Raw genomic sequence first — 25,251 nt, forward strand, 5'->3', positions numbered from 1 at the left:
AAACAACAGGAACTGGAACATGACAAACCAAAATGCTCAGGAGAAGGAACACTGCATTGGGTGGTACATTGCAAGGCCTCCTGGGTGCTCTGAGTTGAACCTCAGAGCCCTTGTTGAACCTCAGGAGGTTCCTCTGTGCCCAACTCTCCAGCCGGTCGAGATCCCACTGAATGGCAGCACAGCCTCTGGGGAATCAGCCAGTGCTCCCAGTTTGGTGCCAGCAGGGAACTTGCTGAGGGTCCCTCTGTTCCTTCACCCAGGTCAATGATGAAGATGTTGAACCAGACTGGCCCCAGAACCCATCCCTGTGGAACTCCACTGGCCACAGGCCTCCAACTCGACTCTGTGCCATCGATCCCACCCTCTGGGCTCTGTCATTCAGCAGCTCTCCATCCACCTCCCCTCCACCCATCCAACTAGCTCTTTTAGCTATTTGAGTGATGTATAAAATCCTGTGTAGAAGTCTGGTGCTTCTTTGTGCAGGTGAGGATCCTTCTGGACGTGACACCCTTTGCATCTGGTTCTGCCCCTCACCCGCAGCCTCAGCCCCTGTGCTATACAGACCAGGGTGTACCTAGTCCTGAAAATCAACCCCGAAAGCTAGCCTGTATTGATTGCCTACGTGTGTATTGGCATAGAAACGGTAACAGCAACTGAATACCACCCCATGGTGGCAGCTGAACTCTTTGGGCCATTATTACCTGAACTTCATTGCCCACGCTGTGTTTTGGTTGGGGGTTCAGGTGTGCAGATGTGCAGCTGAGACCAAATGCCTGTCTCTTCATCACCTCCTGTCACTTGGCCTCCATGTTCCACTGTCACCCCCTTTCCATAGCTTTCAATAGGTGGAAGGAAATCTTTTGTCATTTCCCACTGTGGTGGTTGCCAGCAGTAATGATGTTTTCTTGAGTTCTTGACTTTCCCTTTGGCACACGGGAACCCATCTGAGAGGGGATTTTTTGCATGAGGAGGGGTCTGCTGTTGTGTGTAGTCTGAAGGAATGCTGTCTCAACAAGGGGCAACAGGCACAAGCTGGAACAGAAGAGGTTCCAAAGCAACACAAGGACAAACTTGTTCCCTGTTGAGGTGAGGGAGCACTGGCAGGGGCTGCCCAGATGGGCTGTGGAGGCTCCTTCTCTGGAGACATTCCAACCCAGCTGGGTGAGTCCCTGTGTGCCCTGCTCTAGGGGGTGCTGCTCTGGCAGGGGGGTTGCACTGGATGAGCTCTCCAGCTCCCTTCCAGCCCTTGAGAGACTGTGGTGTTTCTGAGGGGTCCTCGAACAGCGGGGGGCGGCGGGAGCTGCCCGGCGGGGGCTGGGGCGGCGGGGGCTGGGGCGGCGGGAGCTGCCCCTCTGGGGGCTCCGGCCTGGGCCTGTCCCCGCGCCGTGCCCGCCATTCCCCGCGCCACCCGGCGGCCGCGCCCCGGCCCCGCCCCCGCCCGCCCTGGCCAATCGGAAGGCGCGGATGGGGGGCGGGAAGGCCGTCACCCGCCGCGCCCGGGCGGGCGGCTCGGCCAATGGGCAGCCGCCTTGTTGCGCGCTGAGTGTGGCGCGCGCGGAGTGGCCGGCGCGGGGCGCTTCCGGCCATGCGGTGGCGGGCGCGGTTGCATCATCGCCGGGCCGGCGGCGCTGAGGTGAGCGGCGGCGGCTGGTGCGGCCCGGCCCGGGCCTCGGCACCGCTCTCCCGCGCCCCCGCCGGCCGCGTCCGCCCGCCTCCCACCCCCAGCTGGCGCGGGGACGGCGCCGGTGAGCGGGGCCCGGCTCCGGGGCCCGGCAGAGGGGCGCCGCGGGGCCTCCGGGGCGTCGCGGCGGGTTCGGGGGCGCCTGGGGCGGGCGGCGCGTGCTCGGGTGTCCCCGCGGGCCGGCGGCTCGTCCCCCGCTGCCGCTGCGGCCGCCAACCGGCCCGGCGCGCCTCCGCCCGGGAAGCGGCCCGGCTGGCAGCTCTGCCGCTGCCTTCTGCCGCCAGAAGCGCCTGTCAGCCGCTACAGCACGTGTGTTTCCGTGGCTCGTGTTCGTGCGTAAGGTGTTGCTGCCCTGGCTGCTGGACAGATCATTTCCTTTTCCCTTTGGAATTTAGTGGCTATTGGATGCTTATTAAAAGTTCAACGATCGCCTTACTGGGGAATTTAATACCTGCCAGGGCTTAACTTCATTATCTAGTTGAACGGAGAACCGGCGATGCCTTGCAAGGTGTCAGGCATCGCACTTCAGCATCCTTTTCACGGCAGGGAGGTTTCAGAAGCAGGCTCACCTTTGGTCACTGTAGCTGTGGTGGAGCTGAAATTCCCAGCCGATGTTTGCTCCCCCGGGAGCCTTTTGGAGGCTGAAGACAGAGGGTTTTGTCAGTTGGTTGGTGGGGTGTTTGGGAAGCTGCTGACAGGTAACAGCTGAGTTTAGCTGTCACATAACAGCAGTGTTTGTCGACTCAGCTAATGCTAGGCTCTGGGTTTTTTTAAAGCATGTAGTTCAAAGCTATTCCAAAATAACCTCGATTTTTGTTTTCCGTGGTGCTGCATTTCACACTTCTAATCACAATGTAGTGACCACAGGAACATTTCTTGAAGACATCATACATCGTATGGAGTAAAAATGAGTGTTTGTGTAGCATGAGCTATATCTGTGGTTAAACATAGTGTTAATTTGTGAGTCCACTCACTGTTTCAGCAATTTTTAACTGTCTTTTCATGGTAAAAAGGAACAATTTTTGCTGAGGAACGCCTGGGTCTGTCTCAGGTAGTGTTTGATGTTCAGTGGTGTGTTAAGATGAATGATAAGCTTTCTCTAACCCATCCTCAAGTATCAGGCTCAGCTTGAGCAGACTTTATTTGCCTGTTCAGAAACTAGAAGTTGTCACTTCCTAGTCTTCCCAGTTTAGTTTTCTGATCTGCTCACTTGGGGCATCTATTTCAGCAAGAGAAGTCTGTAACTCATCAGTTTTGTGACCCGTCAAATAGAACAGTGGAATAATCAACCTGTGACCTGCCTCCTGTGAATAAGGTGTAGGTTTATATTTTCTATGTTACCATCAAATCCAGAACTTGTGTGAGGAAACCCCTGGTTTTCATTCTTCCCTGCATGAATGACCCTTATAAATGGAAGGGTTAGAGAGCCTGGCTATGAGGGTGGCAGCTTCATGGCCTTTTGGAGGAGAGAACTGATTGCTCCATGGAATTCATTTGGGGTTTTTTGCTAAGTTTATTCTTGCATTTCCCAGTATTTAGTGGCTTGTGTGAAGTGCTAGTTAGAGTAGGATGAGATGATGAGGTTTCAAAAGAGGTTTTTAAAGATCGGTGTGCATGGTTTGTTTTTTATCCCCCACTCTCAGCTCTTTGGTCAGTGTTGCAGTTTTATTCCCAGTATGAGGTGTTAGCACCAGACTTGCAGAGGCAACTTTTGTTCTGTACCTTGGCATTGTGTTTCCATCCCTCCTTCATTTTAAACTTGTTTGTTTCCATCCGTTCTAGGAATGGATGAACAGGTAAGAATATTGTTCCCCAGAAATTGCCTTATCTCAAAGCTCTGTATCTAAAAAGGCAGAAATGGGGTTCTCTGTGTGTGTGAGTGAAACAGTGAGGCTCATGGGGTTCTCTGTGTGTGTGTTGTAGTGGTGCAGGCAATATTCATTCAAAGACAGAGAAGCTGGGTAATGCACATGCAGAGCCATACACAGGCAACATAGTACAACCAATAGAGTTGACTTGAAGCCACCCTTCTTTTGCTGGCTACTTCTTTATATGCTGCTTCTGCCCATGTGATCACCCAGGGCCCAATTGATTACCTTGCAGCACCTGTTTGTGATAATTGGAGTAGCTTGCCAGCTGCATTAACTTGTCCCTACCATCTTTATTCAAGCTGGCTGCTCCAAGCCACATTTGCGCCTACAATTCCCCACTTTTTCTTTCTGGGCCAGCCAGCCTTTAGCAACACATTTCAAAATTAAAGATACATGAAGAAAACATCAATATTTTTACCCATGGCCATGAATTTACCACAAAAGGTCAATAACAGCTCCACTGCTGAACAATGCAACACAGAACTCCATAAACTCAAACAGAATGTGCTGTGTGTTGCTAGGAGGGACGCACACTGGCGAGAAGGGATGAGTTCTCTGTGCTTTCACTGAGGTTTCTGTTTCCTGAGTGTAGTTTCGGACTTCTCTTCAACTTCTTTAGCATGTTTATCTGTGAGCATTATCTGTCAGTTGGAAAAAACCCTCCATCCGTAGGAAACACACCATTTCTGCTTTCAAATTTCCAGTGGCCGTCTTGTGAAGTTCTTCAGTTCTTTTAATGCGATACAGATTGCTGGAGGAATTTACAGCTGCATATGTGGTGCCACAGCTGACAGGGTTTATCTTTTAATAGGGTGGTGGGTTGAGGGTGAATCACTTGGTTCTTTCCTCAAGATTGTTTTCTCCATTGCTCTTACAGTCATTAAGGCCTTTTGGTTGATGTGCCTTGATCCACGTTGCTGGAATCCACCGGGGACCTCACTCTGTAACGCCACAAGCGCAGCCTCTTCCCCACGGGAACAGATCTGCAGGCCCTTGCCACTCTCCAGTAGTGGGATTCTTACACCAAACTTTAGGTTTGTCAGCAAACTCCAAATGCCGACTCATTTGGGCAAAGTGTGTTAATGCTGGTGCTTCATTCCGCTTTGCCACAGTTCTGAGATGATTCCCTGTAGAAAGGGCTTTCATGAGTCTGTCTTGAGGGCTCACCCCCTCTTCCCCCGTTTTCTGTTTCTCTACCAGCCCCTTTAGAGCTTGGTGAGTACGTTCGATCGTGGCTTGACCAGTAGAGTTCCCTGGGATCCCAGTGGTGTGTCTGACACCCCATAAGTTCAGGAACTCACATGTTCTACTGGCTCTATATCCCCAGCCATTGTCAGTTTTCTCTCCCGTGGAACACCAAGGACTGCAAAGCAACTCCTCCAATGTCTTATGACGCCTCGAGCCCTGTCCCTCGTTAAGGCTGTGGCCCAAACCATGGCCCAATAGGTATCAATAGTGACATGTATTGGTTTAAATCGTCCAAAGGGAGCACAGACTGTGACAGCCCATTGCCATGTTCCTCTTAGTGCCAGACCCCTGGGATTGACTCCTGCTCCTAGGCCGATTTGATTCTGGCATGCAGGGCATGTGGAAACGATACCCTGAGCGTCCCATGTGGTCAGGTCAAAGTGCTTTGCCAGCATTTTCACACCTTGGTGAAAGAAGTCGTGTGATCTTCGAGCTTGGGAAAATGTGTCAATTCTTGGCCCCGTAGGTATCAATAAAGGAGCTGCTACTGTCTTGTCAACAATTTCATTGCCAACTGATAGGCCATCTTTTAAGCCCGAATGGCTTTGAATATGCCCAATATAACAAGCAGTGTGACGTTCATTTATCCGATGCCAGAGCTGTACAAACAAGTTATACAGATCCTGATTGGAAATTTCTTTCAGCAACACTCTAATCGAGTGACAGCATCGAGCACATAGAGGGAATCAGAGATGATGTTTAATGGCACGTCTGGCCATTTCTCAAGAGTTGTAACTACAGCCATCAGCTGCAGCAGTTGAATTGAGCTGCCTGGGGAGTGAACAGTTCGGTTTTGCCGTTGTCCGTTCTCCCACCAAACCACTCCTGCTTTGGCTTGTACCTTACTTGTGTCAGTGAACACAGTCAGGCCTGTAACGGGTGCTGCTGATCTCACTGGCCCATCTTCCATTTGAAATTTAACAGAAAACACTGTATGGGCTGGATAATGATTATTTGTAGTCCCTGGATGTGACAACAAGGCCACTGTAATTCATCAGGCTGCTGCAGTGCCCAGTTCAAGAACTCATCTGTGAGAGGAACGAAAACGACCTTTTTGGCCAATGGGATAACGGCACAATGGTAATGTCTGCTCCCAGATCCAGTAACATGTTGTACCCAACCATGTGTTCCCCTCTGGATGTTGGAATACAACCCTCTGAGTGGGCTTTGCCTGCGAAAGTGGCATTGCCAGTCTTACCTTAGGTACTCCAGTGGATCCAAACCCACCATCTCGACGCTTACGACTACCTGCAAATGGAACTTTAGCCCTGAAAGGAACGAATTGAGCTATTTTAGTGCCTTTAGGTATATCAACTGGTGGCTGCCAAACTTTAACCATTATTCCAATGTTTCCTTCATAATCTGCATCAATAACACCGGGGAGCACAAAAATACCCTGTCGAGAGGCCGATGACCATCCTAAAAGCAGAGCACTTGAGCCATAGCCAAGGGGTCTGTGAGCATTGGATGAGATAACCCTTACATCTGTGTTGTGGATGGTTACATCTACTGCTGTTTCCACTCCTGCACTTCCTGCAGTGGCTGATCTGAGGCCATTCAGGCAGCCATTGGTGTTGAAGGGTGTTTTTGTTTAAATCACCTGTGGAGTCTCCTCTGGAGACATTCCAAACCCAGCTGGATGAATTCCTGTGTGCCCTACTCTAGATGGTGCTGCTCTGGCAGAGGGGGTGCACTGGATGGGCTTTCCAGGTTCCTTCCAGCCCTTGAGATCCTGTGATCTGTGTGAATGTGATGCATGCTAAGCCCAGCAGATCTCTGAAATACTGCTCCATTCATAGTGGTATTTTTGTTGAAAACTAAACCTCTCGATATTAAAGCTCCCCACATTCTGACTTGCTTTTGGGGTGTGAATGCTTTTTTATCTATTTCTTTTCTCCTAGACAAGAAGGCCAGCATACACTGGAGGGCTGTAGTACAACCCAGAAATTCTGAACACCTTTCCTATTGAATGTTCTTGTCTTTTAGAAAAGGTGAGTGTGCTACAAATGAAGTTCTACAGTGGTGCATTGTCTTAAACTTTCCCTTTTGTCAGTAGCAAATGAACAGAAGTTACAAACCCCCTTGTATTTACTAATGCTGTGTGAATTTGAAGTGTTGTCCAGGAGTGAAGCTTTATTAGAGGCATTTGTCTCATAATTTGTGGCACATAATTTGTGGTGGTTTCTCTTGGTCTGTGTTCAAAGCAATGACCTCCCTTTGTTTTTCTTTTTCTGGAATTTAAAATACCTAACTTTCTTACAATAATTACCTTTTTTGGGATGTAGATATCCAGAATCAGTCATGTCTCTGTCTATACACTGATTATGCTTTTCCTGAACACAGAAGCCTCTGTGTTTTTTGTTCAGCTGAGGTTGAGCTCCAGTGTTAAACGTGGCTTGTCTTTTAAGTCAACCCATTTAAAAGTCTGGTTTGTAACTTGAAAAAGCTGACCTGTAGTGACTGTTACATGTTAGTTCTCATCAGTAATTCTTTTTCCTGGAGTATGGGTGAATTTGTGCCCTGTGGTTACTGGACACTGGTTTGTGCATCCAGTGCTTCAGTTGGTTGGAATGGGCCAAAAGTGATACTGTGATTTACGCATGGAGCTGTGACGTGTGAGCAGCTTCCACAGCCCGGTCACAGTTACAGAACAACATGCAACCTAGATTCAGCTTCTTGGACCATAGACACTTGACAGCTGGGCCAATAGCCCAGACTTTTGCAGGTATCACTGAATTGTGAAGGCTGAGCTTGGTCTGAGATGCAGACCCACAGTTTCTGAGTCGTCACTAAGCTTTCAGCCTGAGTTCTTTTATCATCTCTGTTGCCTCTGTGATCGAATTAGTGAGGTATGCATTGAGCCAGCCATTTCTGTGGTGCTCTGGCTTTCATCTGAGAAAATGTTTTGGAACTTTAGCACTACGAAGCAGCATGCCAACTGAACTTGATGTGTTATCTTCATATCACTGAATCACAGAATCTCAAGGGCTGGAAGGGACCTGGAAAGCTCATCCAGTGCAACCTCCCTGCCAGAGCAGGACCATCTAGAGCAGGTCACACAGGAACTCGTCCAGCTTGGTTTGAATGTCTCTAGAGAAGGAGACTCCACAAACAATCTGGGCAGCCTCTTCCAGTGCTCCCTCACCTGAACACTGAAGTTTTTCCTTGTGTTTCTTTGGAACCTCACGTTCCAGCTTGTAGCCATTGCCCCTTATATGCATTTACATTTGTTGCTGCTGATGGTTACTCTTTGACAAACCTGAGTAAGTTGGATGACTCCATCCTTGTGTAATTCTGGAACACTAAAGGGAAACTCGAGGTTGTTGTGGTGCTCAGCAAATTTGAGTGTAAGTGCTAAGGTGCAGCAGCACTGAAGTTAGAGGTGGGAGAGCCTGTTTCTTCTCTGCAGTCATCCCTTACAACCTCCCTAACCAGTTTTCTTCTGTTGTGGAACTGCTGTCTTAAATGTCCTTATTCTGCAGAGCTTTTATTAGTGCTTGCTGCAGTGCTTTCTTGAATCTTGAATTTTTACCCCCTTGAATCTCTCAGCAGGTCTGGAACACCAGGCAGCTCTAATGTTTTTCTAATACTGTTGAAAATTCTCTTCCCTGTATTGCTTGTACATAATTCTGCTTGTAATAATGTTGGCTGACCTAACACAGAACTGCAGAATGGCTTTGGGCTCTGCTGGCTAAAACCTACCAAACAGAAAAAGTCCTTCAGGAGATGGCCAGTAAGCAGCTCCTGTGGCTTAGTTCTGACGTGTAAAACTGAAGGAAAAAAGAGAGCAGTAAGAGATTAGTAGTTTTGCAAGTGTTCTACAAGTTAGAGCTTTTCAAGATTCACAGCTGAGGTCTTTGAGCTTTTCCCTCACATTTATGTTTGAATTTTTCTCAGGTGTTCATCTTTCACTGCAATGTGTTTGAACTGTGCTATCTGCAGTCTAGCTGACTGTAGGAGCATCTGAGAGGGATGGCCCTAGCTAAGTAGAAAAATGCTGGTTTAAACCCTGGAATGGTAGGAGTACATGTACAGTGAAAAGAGTGGTTGTGTTTTTCAGTCCCCATCTTTGCCCCTAGTTTTAGCTTTAGTTCCTGCACTTCACTAGTTTTAGTTCCTGCACTTAAAGTATGTCTCACTAGTGTACAAACTGATGCTGAAAGATCAGTTTGAACTTGGAAACTTTTCCCAAAAAAAGACCCCAGACTTGTAAAGAAGGAAATATTTTGCCCTTTGCCTACTTTATTAATAGGAAACAAAAGTAAAAGCATCACAAAAAGTGAACAACCATAGTTGAATGAACAGAGAATCCTGTTCCTGTCGTGAAACTTCAGTACTAGTCTGCCAAAATTATGACCTTTTGTTTAGAATATAGTGGTTGCTTCCATGTCAGCACTGAACCAAGCTCTTTGACAAACTGAGCTGTGGTTTATGATAGAGATTTGTAAGACTAGCATATAGTTGTGAAACAATTTGTTTCTTGCTTTGATATGTATTTTCTTTTCTCTGCTTGGTAGTTGCTGAGACAGAATGGTTCAACAAGTTCCAGAAAACATCAATTTTTCAAAGGAGGAAGAGAAGATATTGGAGCTCTGGAAAAATCTGAACTGTTTCCAGGAATGCCTAAAGCAGTCAAAGAACAGACCTAGGTAAGACTATGCTAAAAGCTGCAGCAGCTGTTTGTGACAGGACAAGGTTGGCTTAGCTGGGATTACTTTTTGGTTTTGCCTGAGTTGTGATAACAGCAACTGCTCCCTTTGCGGGTAGCAGTCTTGGCTAATATTGCTATCATGACAGTTACTGTTTATATAGTGTTCAAACAGTAGTAATAGGCCTGTAATTGCCTCCCTGGTGGGTTTATAAAAGGAATCTACAGGTAAATACGGACAACTCTTTCCAAATCTGCTACCTGTGGAGCAGCATGGTGGCATTTTCGGTAGAATCTTGGTACAACTGTCATTCAACTGGAGCTGAATGAGTTGAAATGTTCCCTTTAGTCCTGCTGCCAACATGACACCTGTACTGACTGATAACAGAAGAGGAAGAAATCAGTGGTATCTCAGTAAGACGTAAGAAGCATAAGCTTACAGATAGGCTCACCCTGTGTGAAGATTTGTTGCTGGGTTTTTGATTTAAGAGCATTGTCTTCTGTTGTAGGTTTAACTTCTATGATGGCCCTCCATTTGCTACTGGACTTCCACACTATGGCCATATTCTTGCAGGAACCATTAAAGACATAGTAACCAGATTTGCTCATCAGAGTGGTTTTCATGTTGACAGAAGATTTGGCTGGGATTGCCATGGTTTGCCTGTGGTATGTGTAATCAATCTGCCTACAGATACTTCTGGTGTTGTTACCTACCTGTCAATCATGTTTCTGTTGCTCTTATGCCTGGCTTTGTTGCTGAAAGAGAGATGGAAGTTCTTTTTCCCAGTGTGTTGCTCTGGGTTTTATATGTGTGGTGATTTTTGGGTGCTTCCTACTGTGCTGGTCAGCTGCCTTTCTCCAGGCACTCTGCTCACTACTATAAACATCTCATTTATTTGGCACGTATCTTGGTTTTTATTTTTTTCTAAGGACAGTAAAGAAACAATCCCACCAGTTATGCTTTGCAGTATCTGTTTGGTTCACTGCTGAAATCTCAAAAGGATAAAGGAGGCCCTTGAGCCTCACAGAACAGCAGTAAATGATCCAGAGAAATCCGGAAAGCTTTTGATAACAGTGTGGGTTTTTTGTGTGGTTATTTTCCATCCTCTCAGGAATATGAGATTGACAAGACCTTAGGCATCAAAGGGCCAGAGGACGTGGCGAAGATGGGGATTGAAAAATACAACCAGCAGTGCAGAGGAATTGTAATGAGATACTCAAAGGAATGGGAGGTAGGTGAAGCCTCAGTGTGTATTCTGCTGGGCATTTCTCATTGTGTCTGTGTAGTTTTTCAGCTGGGGTGAACTTCATCCTTCTGTCTGTTTGATGATGTGCATAAACATTATGTCTTTGTTGTGTTTCTTACTGGTGATCCTGAAAGGAAAACAAAAAGAATTGAAACGGGGAGACTATCAAGAGAAGGTAACCTGGAGCCTAAGGTGTCTTAACTGGATACATCAGACAACTCGTAGCTGGCTCTTTCTTGGTGTCTTGAATAGAAAATTGAAAGTAAGATCTGCCTTTGGTTTAGAAGTGGAACCTATGAAGGTGGTTCTTCTTTCTGCCCTCCCCTTTCAGTCTTTTCATTGCCAGAGTGTAGGGCTATAGCTTGTATTCCTGGAACAGCAGAAGTTCTAAAAATAGGTGTGGGTAAACCCTCAGCCTTCCAAGAGAAGATGGGTTTAGACTTAGCACTCTATGAATATAGTGGCAGAGCATTGGTCTGTGCAGACTCCTGAGGCAGGAGAGCTGTTCAGGTAGATGGCTTAGATATCTTCTGAAGAGATGCAGAAGTTTTTTTCCTAACTCTGCATAGTAAGACATCCTGGACATAGAAACTGATGCTTCTTATTTTTGTTCTTAGTAGTGTGCCCAGAGCAAAGTGCATTTATCCCTGTACTTTGTATTTACTCTCAGTCTGATGTCTGTGGAGCGATGACTTCTCTTTTGATTTCTAGAGCTGAGCAGTGTGCCAGGTGCTCTCCTGACTGCCACTACATTACAGTGACAGCATGCCACAGGGAGTGCCAAAGGAGGGAGGAATGGAAGAACAGGCTATATCTTCTTTCAGTCTTACAAGGCTGCCTCAGGCCAAGGGATTTCAATTTCTTTCTTTTTTTCCCCTAGTTTGTAACCCCTGACAGATTTTTTTCCCTCATGAGTTGATCTAGCTATGTTTTGTGTGTAGGTATACTGATGGCCTCTAAACAGTCTGTATGAAGGCATTCCTGTACACAGTTTGGAGAACTGTACTTCTGTAAGATGGTTTCCAGTAAACCTTTATCTTCACCATCAGTTGTTTATTTCTGTAGGCAGAGTAGTCCTGGTTCTTTGTTCTTTCCCTCGTGCAGAAGCAGTCCCACCTCATTGTAACCCCTTGCAGTTCTCTAATCCTGCTCTATTCCTTTGGATTGAAATAGCAATTTCTTCTCTGAGATCCCTTGCCTCTTGCCCTTGGGAACAGTTTGAAGTTATGGCCAGTGTCCAAAGACACTACAACTGCCTCTATCAGCGTGGCTGTGGCCAGTGCCTGGATGGAGAGCACAGAATTGGTTTTTTCAAATGTGCAATCATCCGTCTATACTCTCAAATTTTGGATTTCAAAAACATCATCAACGATTCTTTGTTGCTCTTAGAAATAAAAGATTTGTTCTGGTTCATGTTTTGTTTTCCTTAGTTGACCTTTTTAGCTTGTGTCTCCTGCAGTTGGTTGCTTAGTCCAAATACTTAGTCTTTTGGATGGTAAATGGTTTTTGTTCTGTTTAGGGCATAAATTTGTACATGAATATGTGCATTTCCACACACAGACGTTGCAGATTGTCAGTACAAGTAATGACAATTTAGGCATCTTGCTTGTGATTTGGCTGGTAATAGATTCAAATATTTGGGGATAGTGTTAGGAGAGGAATTACCAACATTCCCTTTGGAAATGGTGTTTACTTTCTGTCTTGAGTGGCTATCAAATATTTGAACCTTATGAACAAATAACAACAGCTTCCCTGGGTGTGTAATATCTTCCAGTGCCAAGACCAAACACAGTTCTCCAGCGTTGTGGATCCTTGTATTGATCAGTTCTAGGCTTTAGATCTTAGTAGTGGAATGTCAAGAGCTGCTTAAAAGTCAGAATCAAAACTGATACATATGAGGAGCTCAGGTGTTAGGTGAAAATATAGAGGTGAGAGAATTCATTTGCCTTGTTTTACTTTCCTGGTTTGTCATTCAGTCTGGTCTGTGTGTACCAGGGTCAGAACAGGTGTCTCTGGGCTTGGCTGTCTGCAGAGCAGGGTTCCAATAGCAGTGAAATCAGAAAGAGTGTACCACACGTCCAAGTGAATCCCAGAGCAGCTCAGTACGCCTTAGTTTTCCTGTTCTGTGCCAGTGGATGGCACCATAACCCATCCTGAGATGGACACTAACACCTGCCAGTCTCGTGGTCTTTGGCAGCTCCTCAGAGCCTTGGGAAGCCACAGGAGGCACTTGGCTCTGAAAGAGTTTTGATCATTTCTTGTGACATATCAAGTTCTTTCAGCATTTCTTTGTCTTCGAATTACATCATGTTTCATGTAACTGAATGCTGATGGACTGTGTGGTCTGGATTTTGACTCTGCAACAAACAGTTTTAAAAATAGAAACAGGGCTGCTGTAATCAAAAGCAATTTTCAGGCATTTGAACCTTGGCTGAACCTTGAATCATCCACCATTTCTGCTCAGTAGTGCTTGGACACAGTTGCCTGTTCTGTGACCTTGGTTCTAAACAGTTAATGTTTGTGGTTTCATTCTTGTCTTATTATTTCCTGTTTCAGTATACTGTCTGGAGCTGCTGTCAGGCTCAAATATTTCACAGATGTGTTTTGTTGGTATGGGACAAAGACTACACTTAAAAATCAAGCTGTTTTACAGAATGAATGCTGGAAATGTATCATGATCTTTAATGCTGAGATGTGATTCCATCTGTGTGTTTTGTTTCTTGACAGTTCAGTGTTACCAGATTAGGACGCTGGATTGATTTTGAAAATGACTATAAAACTCTTTATCCCGAGTTCATGGAGTCTGTGTGGTAAGTTCACTTACACACGTTGCATCTGTGCTTTTTGAATCTGAAATGTGAAGAGGGGTTCAGATGCTGTATGTATTGGCCCATAGATCACTGGAACTGTTTAGAAACATGCCCAACTCCAGTAAGCAGCAGGCCAAGTAATTAAGGTGATGGGAAATCTCTTGATGTTGAAGTGAGAGAGTTAACTGACCTGATATTTTCTCATTTAGGATAGGGGTGTTTTTCCAAATAAAGTACTACAGTACTGCTTTTGCTGAGCCGTGAAATCCTGCTGCTCCATGTCAAAAGCAGTTCTGAAGCTCTACTAATGTATTCCTTGCTTGCTTTAGGGACTTATGTTATATGTATTTATAAAAAAATATATGTCTCTACATTGTTGATGTTCTTTACACTTGTCAGCTGCAAGTGTGAAACCTACCCAACCTCAGTTTAGCTGTAAACCTCATGTTTAAGCCTGAATTTAGAGGCTGAGAATCTTCTGATGCCGTGACTCTCTGGGACTCAGGGTGCAGAGCTAAGGGAAGTCTGTGTATTTTGGTGATGTTTTCATGGTGACTGTTGGAGTTTAAAAATACAAGGTGACCTTAGAGGGTAAGGATCATCAAACTGACCTGACATGGTGAAGAAACGGCCACGTTCAGTCCTTTAGGTGACAGAATTACCAGGTGAATTGCAGGGAGAGCTTGAGCAGAGTATATGCTGACAAAAAGCCACCGAGAAGCAAATGATATGCATATTAAAGTGGTAATGATGTTCTTTCATATCATTTTAGTAATCACCTTTAATTGTATGGTTAGTTATGTGCAGTGATAGAAGATTGCCAGAACTTCTAAATGTTTCTGAAGCTGGTGTAGAGGGCTGAAGTGTCAGTGAGCTTTCAACAGGCATTGAGAAGATGGTGGGAAGGGAGTAGATGTTTATCTACCTCTACATAATGATAAAGCACAGACTGACGAAAACCTTTCCTTTTCCAAGTTACAAGAATACTTAACTGCACCTGATGCTTAACTAGCGTCTTCCAAGGACTATTTGGGAGGGAAAATGACTTGAACTAGCTGCAGGGTTTCTCTCAACAGCCTTTTTTGTGGCGTGGTTTTTTTCCTCCTCTTTGAAAGACAATTTCTGTTTTTTCACTTAGCTTGAAGAAGTTGCCTCCTCTAATGCTTGCTTTACATACAGACTGTCAAATACAAACCTAGGAGCTGAAACTCTCTGGTATGAGATTTCAGGAAATGTATAGGCAGATACCTTCTTAATTTTATACTTTCCTGTGTTCTGATACTGTTATATTTCACTGTAAAAAATGGTATTTCATCACACTATTCAAGTCTGATTTTAAACATTGGATTTTCTGGAAAATCTCCTAAGTCTTGGAGGGACAAGTTCTGAGGCTGTTGCCGGTTTGCTCTCTGGTAGGAGAGGTGGGACCACTGGTGTTGGTGTAGGGTGGATGGAGGAGGGGGAGGGAAAGGAAGGTAGGATGCCTCTTTGAAGGCCCAGGGACATAATGCTTAAAAAGAGCACTGTAACTGTTAGAATCATAGAATGGTGGGGTTGGAAGGGACCTTTAGGGATCATCCAGTCCAACCCCCCTGCCAAAGCAGGTCCCACTTGGACCAGGTCACACAGGAACTGTCCAGGTGAGTTTTGAAGACCTCCCATGAAGGAGCCTCCACACCCTCCCTGGGCAGCCTGTGCCAGGGCTCCCTCACTGAAACACTGAAACAGTTTTTCCTTATGTTTAAATGGAACTTTTTGTGTTCCAGCTTCATCCCATCACTCCTTGTTCTGTCACTGGGTACAACAGGAAAAAAAAGTGCTGTCCCAACCTCCTGACACCCACCATTTAGATATTTGTAAATATTAATGAGCTCCCCCCTCAGTCTCCTCCAGACTGAACAGCCCCAGGTCCCACAGCCTTTCCTCAGAAGGAAGATGCTCCTGTCCCCTCAGCATCTTGGTGTCCCTGCACTGGCCTCTCTCCAGCAATTCCCTGTTCCTCTGGAGCTGGGGTGCCCAAAAAACTGTTATTACAGTAGTGCTTTAGACAGGATATAGTATGAAATATATCATATTGATCTAATAATACATGATAACTAGGTGTATCTATATAAAAAGTCAGCTTGTTACCTAGGCAATTATCCCACTGAGCATCTCTGATACTGAAGTTACATTTTATGTCCATTAGCAGTCAGCACTTGGATGGGAGCTTCTGATGTGCTTCTCTAATATTGATCTGATTTGTTTGAGTTTCTTTCTAAATGATAAAAACCAAGAGGAAAGCTTTAATGTGCAGCCAAATACAGGAGAGAAACTGCAGATGAATTTTGCATTGACTCTAACTAAGTGACCATGTTAGTCTGTCAAGTGGTTTTATCGTTTTCTTGTGTGTGTTTTGTTTTCTTTGTGTTGTGGAATGCTGCTCTTAGGCTGAGAGAACTGACACTGATAGTAAGTGATACTGACATTGGTACTAACAATGAGCATGGCAACAATGGATTTTGTGGTAAAAATATGGTAAGGATTTTATCTTTAGTCTTTTAATCAGTTAACTGTTTAGATTTGTTGTGTGGTTTTGGTGTTGGTGGATTTTTTCTGTCTCTAGGTCTACCTGAGGCACTTCTGGAGTGGAATCAACTGGAATTTCTAGCTTACTGTGCCATGTGATGTTTTCATCCATGGTGTTTATGTTGGGCTCAGTGTCATTCTTCTGATACATGCTGTTTACACTGGGGGCTGGTTTTATCCAAGTTTCTTAAACTTGAAGTAATTTTAGGACTTGGACACCAAACATATATTTAGTTAATATTATCTTTGTTTGTAGAGCTCCTGTATGAGCTCAGGATGCTAGAGAGCATTCTTTTTCCTGTTTTGTAATGGATTTGTTGGAAGTGTCTGCCTTGGGAGTATTTTGGTTCTATACCATATGGTGGCTGACAGAGTAGAAGGAATTTTCAGCCTGCTAAAATTTTCACTTAGAACAGAACTTCATCCAGTGATAAAGTTGTGGCATTCTAGCAGCATTTTTCAGGGAAACATTGAAGGTTGTTGTCAATAAGAAGTGATACTGCAGTGATTTCTGATGGGAAGGTGTAGTCAGCTCTTCATGTCTTAAATAGCTTAAATAGAACTTTCAAGCTCTAATTCCCTAGAACTTGTACACCCATCCTGCAGCTAGCTTGAATCTCAGGATAAAAATGAGTCATTTGCTGAAAACAGTACAATGAGAATGGTGTTCTCAAGCAAACATGTAACATGCTCTAGCTTATCAGCTCTTGAGACAGATACAGTGAAATTGAGAGCAGTTTATGATCTGTAACGTGTTGCTAATCTAAGGTTGATCTGAAATAAACATATGAGCTTTTTTTGTTGGGGAAAAAACACCCAACCATGCCTACTAAGTTATCTCCACTTCTGGCTCGTTGTACAGCTCTTGGGCTGGCTGAGAGTTTGCAACTCAAGAACAGTTCTTCCTGCCCACTGAGGAAACAGCCTGCCAAGTGTTGAGAGGAGGAGAGGAATAGCTCTGCGGTCAGAGCTCTGGCATCCTGCTGGGGCAGATGACTAGGGGTTTGCATTTTCTCCTTTGCATAGCTGTAGGATTAGTTTCTGTTACCATCTAGTGACCAAACTTAGCATTTGCATTATGAACATAATTCAGTTTTTAAAAGGATCTGAAGTTCTGTGTGTGGTTTTTAGAGGCTTGTATGGTGTGAAACCACAAGTGGCAGACACACTTCTTGGCTGCCTCTGTACCTTAAGAAGGTGAATCTTGAGCCTGTTTGTGATAACATTAGATAGTGCCTAGGGCAAGGGAGTGTGGAGAAGAAAAACTTTGCTACTTATGGTGGAATATTGATACTCTACATATTTGTATATGTATTTGTATATAGATAATGGCTGTACCCTGAGAAGCCTGTGTTTACTGTGGAAAAACTCTTTCAGTGTGAGGTGAACCCTGGCCCAGGCTGCCCGGGGAGGGTGTGCAGACTCCTTCTCAGAAGGTTTTCAAAACTCACCTGGACACATTCCTGTGTGACCTGATCTAGGTGGGACCTACTTTGGCAGGGGATTGGGCTGGATGATCTCTAAAGGTCCCATCCAACCCCACCATTCAGTGTTTGTGTGATGTCATGAAATGCAGTCTGGATCTCCCTTTGGTGATGGGGCCCTTTGGCCATTTCTACCTTCCTTCCCCTGCACCCACCTCAGTGATTCCAACTTCAGTTTTCCTTTTAGGATTGTTTTTAAGTGGGAACTTCTCTATATTTCCTTGACAGGTTGAGTCCTTTGACTTGGTAGCCGTGTCCTTTGATTACATTTTTGGTATTGCATGACTCTTTAATGGCTCTCCAGAGAGATCCTGTTCATAAGAATTCTGTATTGTCCATTTTTCTAGTAGTTAGCTGCATTTTTTTCTCACCCTTGTGTTTCTTTAGTGCATTTAGTAGTCTGGTCTCCTTGTTGTCTTCTTGCCATTCCAGTCCTTGTTTTATCTCCTTACCTGTAGTTTGAAGGAGGAATACTCTGAGCTCCTGCTTAGTTGGAGGGTGTTTAGGATAAGTCTAGCAATCAGTTTTAGATATTGTGGGTTTTGTTGTACAGATATTTTGGACAGAATCATTCAACACACTTATCCAGGGATTACAGCTTGGAGAGTAGACATTGAGCACAAGAATATATATCTGCTGGGATTTTAAAGCTCTCACTCATAGCTGAATGTAAGACTTGACAACTTCTGTACTTAGGATTCCCAGGCCCCAGAAAAAATGATTTTGCTGCCTTTCTTCAGAAGGTGTTTTTCAAGGGTGCTCTTTAAAGACAGGCTGTCTATATAATTGGACTTAATGTTTCTCTTAGCATATGAGTCAAGTATAAACACGTGCTTATGTTGACTCGTGTCCAGTGCTGTTTGAATACTTCTTTCTGGCTTTTTATCCTCATACCACTGGTTTTCATCGTTGCTGTCTCTTTGGTTTGATCTTGTCAATCAAGTGTTGCTCCTGAGTCACAGGAGAACCTTTTCCTCAGAGTCTCTGCTGCTCATGGTGCTGTTTGGATGCAGTTTGCTTGCTAACTCTGGAGATGACAGGGCTTCTTGCATAGTGCAGTGGCTGATTTTTATTGTTTAATGAATTTTTTCTAAGTCTATGAAATTGTCTCTTTACCTTGACATGGACTGATGCCAGCTCACACAGCAATGATTTTGTTTGTTTATTATATTCACAGTAGTATTACTGTGGATATGTTGAATTAATTTCCTTCCAGATCCTGCTGTTAACGTGTTTTGGCCACCTTAAGTCTGTGTTGGTAACTGAGTTTACGATTCCTGTGTATTTTTCTTTTAAAAAGGAAAAAAAAGGTGGGGAGAAAGACTTTCTGGGAGTTTGGAAATAACTTCTCAGTGTTAGTGATGAGTGCTTTCATTTTCTGGAAAGCTAGAAGTTTTCAAACCCTTGGAAAACCTTTAGATCCTGAGTCTTTGCAAACAGAACCACTTGATCACTTGAAATCCCTTGATACCCCAAAGGAATAGTGTTACAAAGTTGAGAAGCTGTGAGATGAAACCCTTGTTTTTGATGTGAAGAGGATGTAAGTGTCTGAAGGAGGCAGCTCGCTTTGGCATCTGCTGGAAGATACTGTGGAACGTTGGACTTTGTGTGGGACGCCAAAGGTGTTTGGGGTATTGCACTGATTGAAAGCACAATCTCTATTTGTAGGGGCTTTATTATATCTGTGTCACATTTGCACAGTGAATTTGTAACTTGGAACAACAGTATTGTTGCCAAGTTCTAATTTCTTGGGAATGATACCTATGATGTGGAGCTCAGCCTTAGCTACTGACTGGGCTTGAACCAGTTGTACCATTGCCTGGTGATGCTTTGGGAGCAACACATTGTTTTCAGTTTGTGTCATGCCTTTTAGAAATTAAAGATGCCTTGTATCTTTAGGGACCAGATTCTGTGTTAACAAGTAGCTGACATAAGCATCTTGAGTTCACCTTTTCCCTAACCTAAGTTTCCATCAGTATAGGGGTGTCTAAGTGTGTGCTGCTCACAGCCAGGAGGCTGAGGAGAAATGTAGCTGAATTGGAGGAGCAGGGTTTGGTTTCTAACTTCTGTGAGTAAATGGTTTTGGTTTGTCAGGGGAAAGGAGCTCTGTGGTTGTTGTGTCAAATATCATGTGTTGAGTTTTTAAGCTGTTAGAACTAGATTCAGCTTTAGCAGCTGCTTTGTTTGAGGTGGGTAGTGTTGCTGGCAGAATTCTCTTTAGGAGTCATCTCTTTTTTGCTCCTGAGGGTCACACAAAACCTGTTCTCAGAAGCTTGTTTTGTTAAGGAAACCAATTATGTGTTCTTTAAGATCAAAGAGCAGCATGTTTGTAGCAATGATGGGGCCTATTGCATCGAGCATCAGACTTGACTCAATCATAATTCTGCTTATTATATGGGAACGATTGTCTGAGAGGAGAGCTTATGGTAAGCTACAAGTGACTGGTCGTTATGAGGCGTAATGAGAGCTCTGAAGAACGATGTGGTTGCAAAGCCCCACGTTTTGGCTCAGCGGTGGAACAACCGAGGAGCACTTGGTTTGCAATAGGGCAGAATGGCCTCGAGAGGGAGACGCTGGCTTGTGTTTCAACTGCTGCTCCATCTAGTGTTCACCTTCCCTGAACAGCTTCCCGAGTTTACAGTTATATTTACGTCTGAATTAAATATTCAGTGTTTCTCCGAGTAGTTTTCTCCTGTGCTGTTAGTAGGCAGTGTTCTTTAGAAAGCACAGATAAAGTGCAGCTTTTTTTCAGTAGATATTTTAGCTGTTTTTGAAAGGCAAAGGGAACATTTTCAGTATGAATGCTGTCACTTGTCACAGGCAGCATTAATTATGCTCTAAGATGGTAAGCATACATTTTTAACTTGCAGGAAAACTTCTGCAGTGAACCATCTCAAGTGGATATACTGAAAACTGATGAAGCTTCATTTGTGAATCTTTTTTATAGAAGACTGATGTGTGCAAGTTTAAGTCAACACAATCCCTGTGGTAAAACAGGTGCACTCACTACAAGGTCTCAGATTGGTTTTAGGGGTCAGGCAGGCACAGTTTGCCTGTGAGTGGCATTTATTACTTTAACAAGGCTACTTTTGGGTTGTATGTGTAAGGTAAGGCACCTTTGTTAGAGTGCACAGGGTTTGGCTCCTCTGTGGCAGAAATTGATGTTGTTGAGGGTCTCTTAGGCTTTACCCATCTTATGGTTCAGATTATTTAATTTTTCTGCTGTTGGTGACTACTCACAGGGAAGTTTGGACTTGTACTAGAGGTCCATGGATGAATCTGAGTGGACTGCATGTCTTCTCCATGTGCCAGTCTGTATTTTCTTCAGCTAATTTACAAGGTAATAATTATTCTGATTAAGATGCTGTATGACTTCCATGTCAGCAGGCCAGTGCATACCTTTTGATGTTCCTGTTTTGGACTGCAGAAGGAAATGAACACAGTAGCCTACTCGAGTTTTGTGTTGAAGATTGTGATTTCAAACATAGAAGGCAAGATGTGGACTTAAATACAGGTCCAGATTCTCAGCACAAAATGACAGCCTGCAGAAAAAATGCTGCTTGCCAGGATGGGCTTGGTTGCTTAGCAATGAGCCCTTTATCTGGAAAGAGTCCCAGAAAAGTGATCAGGATGCTTTGAAAACATAGCTTGGTTTAAAGTCAGCAGTGTTTAACAATTTGTATGTTGAATCTGAAATGACCAGAACCTGCAGAAGTCCTTCAGTTGAATTTGGCATGGTTGAGGCTGGCCCTTTGCTTTTAAGCCAGCCCTGCATGATGGTCCTTTAGTAACCCTCCAGTGCTCAGGTACAGAGAAATGTAGAGTTTTGTCTGTCTCATGGACACTTGATGAGTAGCTCTGTGAAGTGCATTTCTCCTTCAGCTTCCATTCATCTTGAGCATTGACTCAATTTGTCATTGTGTCCAGTCTTTGTTATTTCAACAAGATGTAAAGATTCAAATGTGCTGTGGGCTGTACATAAACACAGTTAAACCTTCATGTGAGACTGTTATCTGGGACAGGAGCCAAGTCCAGAGTGAAACAGCTAATAAAGGAGAACATTAATATACATTGTGGGACCATCAAACTGAGTTCATTACTTGGCATAGCTAGCTGTGCCCTCCTGTGAAAAATGCTCTTCAAAGTGCCAGGATGTACTTGGGAATGGGTTGCAGGTATTTAACCTGCATCTCTGTAGCACTGGTTTCTATAGTAGGTGCTTATGATCATGAGATAAGTGAGCTGCTGTGTCACTACAGGTCTTCTCACTAAGTTGTGACTGACTTCAGCCTTGGGAATAGTTCACATTTCTATGTGCTGTGTGGTCAGTGCGTGGAAAACCAAGCTGATAGAATCAGCTAAAGCTAAAAATCAAGGAGAAGCACAGTTGCAATCAATTTCTCTTTCCTTTTGACTTGCAAATACTGTCTTTAGTTGATTATTGATTGTTTCAAAAAGGTGACATTCAGACTGGCACTCCAGCTAGAGCAGGACCCCATTTAGCAGTTGATTTACTGAATTTGAAATGCCAAGTGCTGTTCCATGTTCTTTGTTTACTTCCAGGTGGGTTTTCAAGCAGCTCTATGACAAAGGACTGGTGTACAGAGGGGTTAAGGTTATGCCTTTTTCAACTGCATGCAACACTCCACTGTCCAACTTTGAGTCTCATCAGAATTACAAGGTGAGTCAGTGTTATGTGTATGTTAGATGTTACAGTCAGATTTCTGTTGTCTTCAGTTTGGATTGGGAAAGCTTCAGTATTGTGGTACAGTGCTTGATGGTTCATAAGCATGTTCTTGCACTCCAAATTGATGGTAAACATTTAGGTAAATGGCTGATATTTTATTGCAATTTGCTGTATTTGTTTGGATCACTTGCTCTCAGCTTTCTTCCTGTTCATCTTGGTTGCTACTTATAGTTATATAAAGTTCATACTTCTGCTAAATTGCTCTCACTTCCTCTCTGGGCCTTCAAGGTGAGTGTTGCAATGTGCTGAGGTTTTAAGGTAAATACGTAGAGGAGAGCTGCAGCTGACCCTGTCTCTGCAGATCAGAAAAGGTCCTTGGCAGTGGTGAAGCGTTCTGTGAGGGGATTAATAAGAATTGTCAAATTGTATTTACTTGCAGAGCAGTAGGATAATAGCTCTTCTAAGAATCACTAACATTTTACCTAATGTAATGCCTGGCATACTATGTTTTATAAACAGTTCATTTAGAAATGAATCACTGACGATAGCAGGGGCAGCTTCTCACTTGCTTCTCACTTATTTTCATATATGTAAAGGCAGAACTTGTGCCCTGATAGTCCAAATTTCACGTTGGCTTGTGGACAGAGATTTTGTATCCTTTCTAACCCTCACCCAGGCCTCCACTCAAGAGTAAAGCTTTGGGATTTAAGAAAGTGAGACCTACAAAGATGTCTTCATATTTGTGACTGTCTGACAACTGAAACCATGACTTTGCTTGTACTTAGTAAATGACATTTCATGTAGGCTCAGATTAATGATTTTTCTTTAGAGCAAAGACTATTTTTGGGGTTGTCTTGTGTGTCTTTTCTGTAGAGCAAAGCTTTTCTCTTGAGTATCAATGAAATATTTAGATGATATTTCTTACTCTAGAGCCAGTGCAGAGTGGAGAAGGGGGTTGTTACTCTGCCCACTTCATGCAAGAATTACCTTTTTTGTCTGCTAGAGGTGGCACTTTGAAGACTGAAATATGAGAGTGCATAAGCTGATGTGATTTATCCTTGGCAAGAGCAGTATTTTATGGGTGTAAGATAGCTGTTACCTTTCTCACTGTGGAAGGCAGGCTTTGGCTTCTGTGTGTCGATCCTGGGAGAACTGGGACACAAATCATGAGGAACAGGACACTAGAAGCAGTTTTAGTGTTATGTGTCTAAGGTATACTTGAGTAAACTCTGTCAGCAGCTTGTAGTAGACTTACCTGAAGAAATTGTCTTCAGATAGTTTTGTGAACAGATAAAACAGGATGCAGTGCTGTTACAAAACAGGATACAATGCCTTACTTGGAGCCTGGGATATTGGGGTTTTTTTATGGCTTGCCAGTTTTTATCTACCTGATCAACTTAGTGCTTCTGAAAAGGAAGCGAATAGCCCACAGGGTGCTCAACAATTGGTAGACACAGATCTGTGGTGATGGCTCAGTCTTCGCTTGGGATCAAATGTAGTTTGATGGTTACATAATATTTGTGTTTCACTGTTGACTGCACCAGATGCTCACAGAAAATTCCCTCTGGAGCAGCCCTTAGCTCTGACAGAAATAGCTGCCTGTCCCGTGATGCTGTTAACTCTTCCGTGAAGCTGCGTAGAAAACAAGGAGCCTTGCACTGGATGTGAGATGGGGATTTGTGTGTTGTGGGTGCCTGACACTCTTTTTGGTTTGGCATTTCAAATCAATAGTGAAAATTTCACCTTTGCAGTTTCCTCTCTGCTTTTCATATGTGAAATGGCTGAGTAGGATTGTACTTGTCTGAAAGAAAAAAATTCTCTTCAGGGGATTCTTTTGGCTCATTTGAGGGTGAAGTTTTACAGAGCAGTTCAGAAAGGCCTCCTTGCCTGGGATGTTTTCTTTTATTCCTCTTCAATATCGATGTACCCTTGTTTTGAAGTACCCCAAGCTTTTTAGCTTTTCCCCCCCCTTGTTAATAACAGCTTCTTAATAAGATGGCATTGTTTTAAGTGATGACTGTTCTTCCTATGCCCTGACTCCAGAGGAAAAGGTTTTGTGTGGCAGTGTCTGAGAAACTGTGTGTTTTCTTGACAGTTTAAATGTTCATAATCCATCTCAAATGGGATTGTAAGAGGTACCTGAGGGAACTGGCAGTCAGCTCTTTGGTGTTTTGGCAGCTGATTCCCAAAGTCTTCCTGCTAATCTGAATTTTTAACCTTGTGGCCTTGTTGAACTGACAGTCTGCACTGGTATAATGGAGAAACATTGTGATTAGTATTCCCTTCCAACTTTTCTCATGCTGCCACTTCACCTTCTACCACTACAGTGATGAACCAGGCACATTGCAAGATAGGTTTTGGTGGATGACAGTTTTAGTTACTACTTAGATTTGTGTTTTCCACTAATACATGCAATAAACCTCCCCCCCACACACACTTTGGCTTTATCTTGTTTTTAAGGATGTTCAAGATCCCTCAGTGATTGTGAGCTTCCCACTGGATGAAGATGCAAGTGTTTCTCTTGTTGCTTGGACCACTACACCTTGGACTTTGCCCAGTAATTTGGCTCTCTGCGTGAATCCAGAACTGCAATATGTAAAACTGAGAGGCAAGTGTTAACTGGAGGTGACAATGACCACTGCTTTATTAAGTGCCTGAGAATATGTAAGTAGCATAAAACAGCCTCTCATCCAAAATCTACATTTATAGCAGTTTGTCAGAGTTGGATCAGTGTTATTTGGAAGCATGAGTTGTACTTCCAGCATGGCCCATGATTTCTGATTGCTGAGCTCTTTATTTTATGTGCATTGTGAGGGCTGTTCCCTAGGAAATACTGTTAGATGAAGTAAAGAAGAAATGTTTTATCTGTATTGCTCAAGGCACACTGAGTGACAGGGAAGTGTGGCTGAGTGTCCCCACTCCTTTTCTTCCCTCCTTTCCTGGGGCTCAGACTCACAAACAAGTTACTGGTATATAAAAGCTAAGTTGGAGTAGCTGAACATCTCTG

General features: G+C 44.0%; 1 protein-coding gene and 1 non-coding gene across 7 annotated transcripts in view; both read left to right on the forward strand.

Annotated features, from left to right (window-relative positions):
* Positions 1 to 1,576: 1,576 nt before the first annotated feature.
* IARS1 (isoleucyl-tRNA synthetase 1) overlaps positions 1,577 to 25,251 on the forward strand; it is a 113,545-nt gene continuing 89,870 nt past the window's right edge. For 2 of the 6 annotated variants that reach the window (XR_009819782.1, XM_062008108.1), the window contains exons 1-8: positions 4,139 to 4,586; positions 6,702 to 6,791; positions 9,318 to 9,449; positions 9,958 to 10,114; positions 10,561 to 10,680; positions 13,423 to 13,505; positions 22,121 to 22,238; positions 24,705 to 24,852. Coding sequence is in view for 5 of the 6 variants with exons in the window: in XM_062008108.1 (XP_061864092.1) it covers positions 9,331 to 9,449; positions 9,958 to 10,114; positions 10,561 to 10,680; positions 13,423 to 13,505; positions 22,121 to 22,238; positions 24,705 to 24,852 (745 nt within the window). In the remaining variant the exon portion in view is untranslated. Of the gene's footprint in view, positions 1,634 to 4,138; positions 4,587 to 5,627; positions 5,881 to 6,701; positions 6,792 to 9,317; positions 9,450 to 9,957; positions 10,115 to 10,560; positions 10,681 to 13,422; positions 13,506 to 22,120; positions 22,239 to 24,704; positions 24,853 to 25,251 lie in introns of those variants that run through there. The other 4 variants (XM_062008104.1, XM_062008105.1, XM_062008106.1 and 1 more) reach the window with 4 other exon arrangements.
* LOC133626883 (small nucleolar RNA SNORA84) lies at positions 7,318 to 7,451 on the forward strand. Its single transcript, XR_009819819.1, has one exon. It is a non-coding gene; the product is annotated as a small nucleolar RNA SNORA84 (small nucleolar RNA).

This window comes from Colius striatus, chromosome 15 (assembly GCF_028858725.1).
Source record: "Colius striatus isolate bColStr4 chromosome 15, bColStr4.1.hap1, whole genome shotgun sequence".
NCBI lineage: Eukaryota > Metazoa > Chordata > Aves > Coliiformes > Coliidae > Colius > Colius striatus.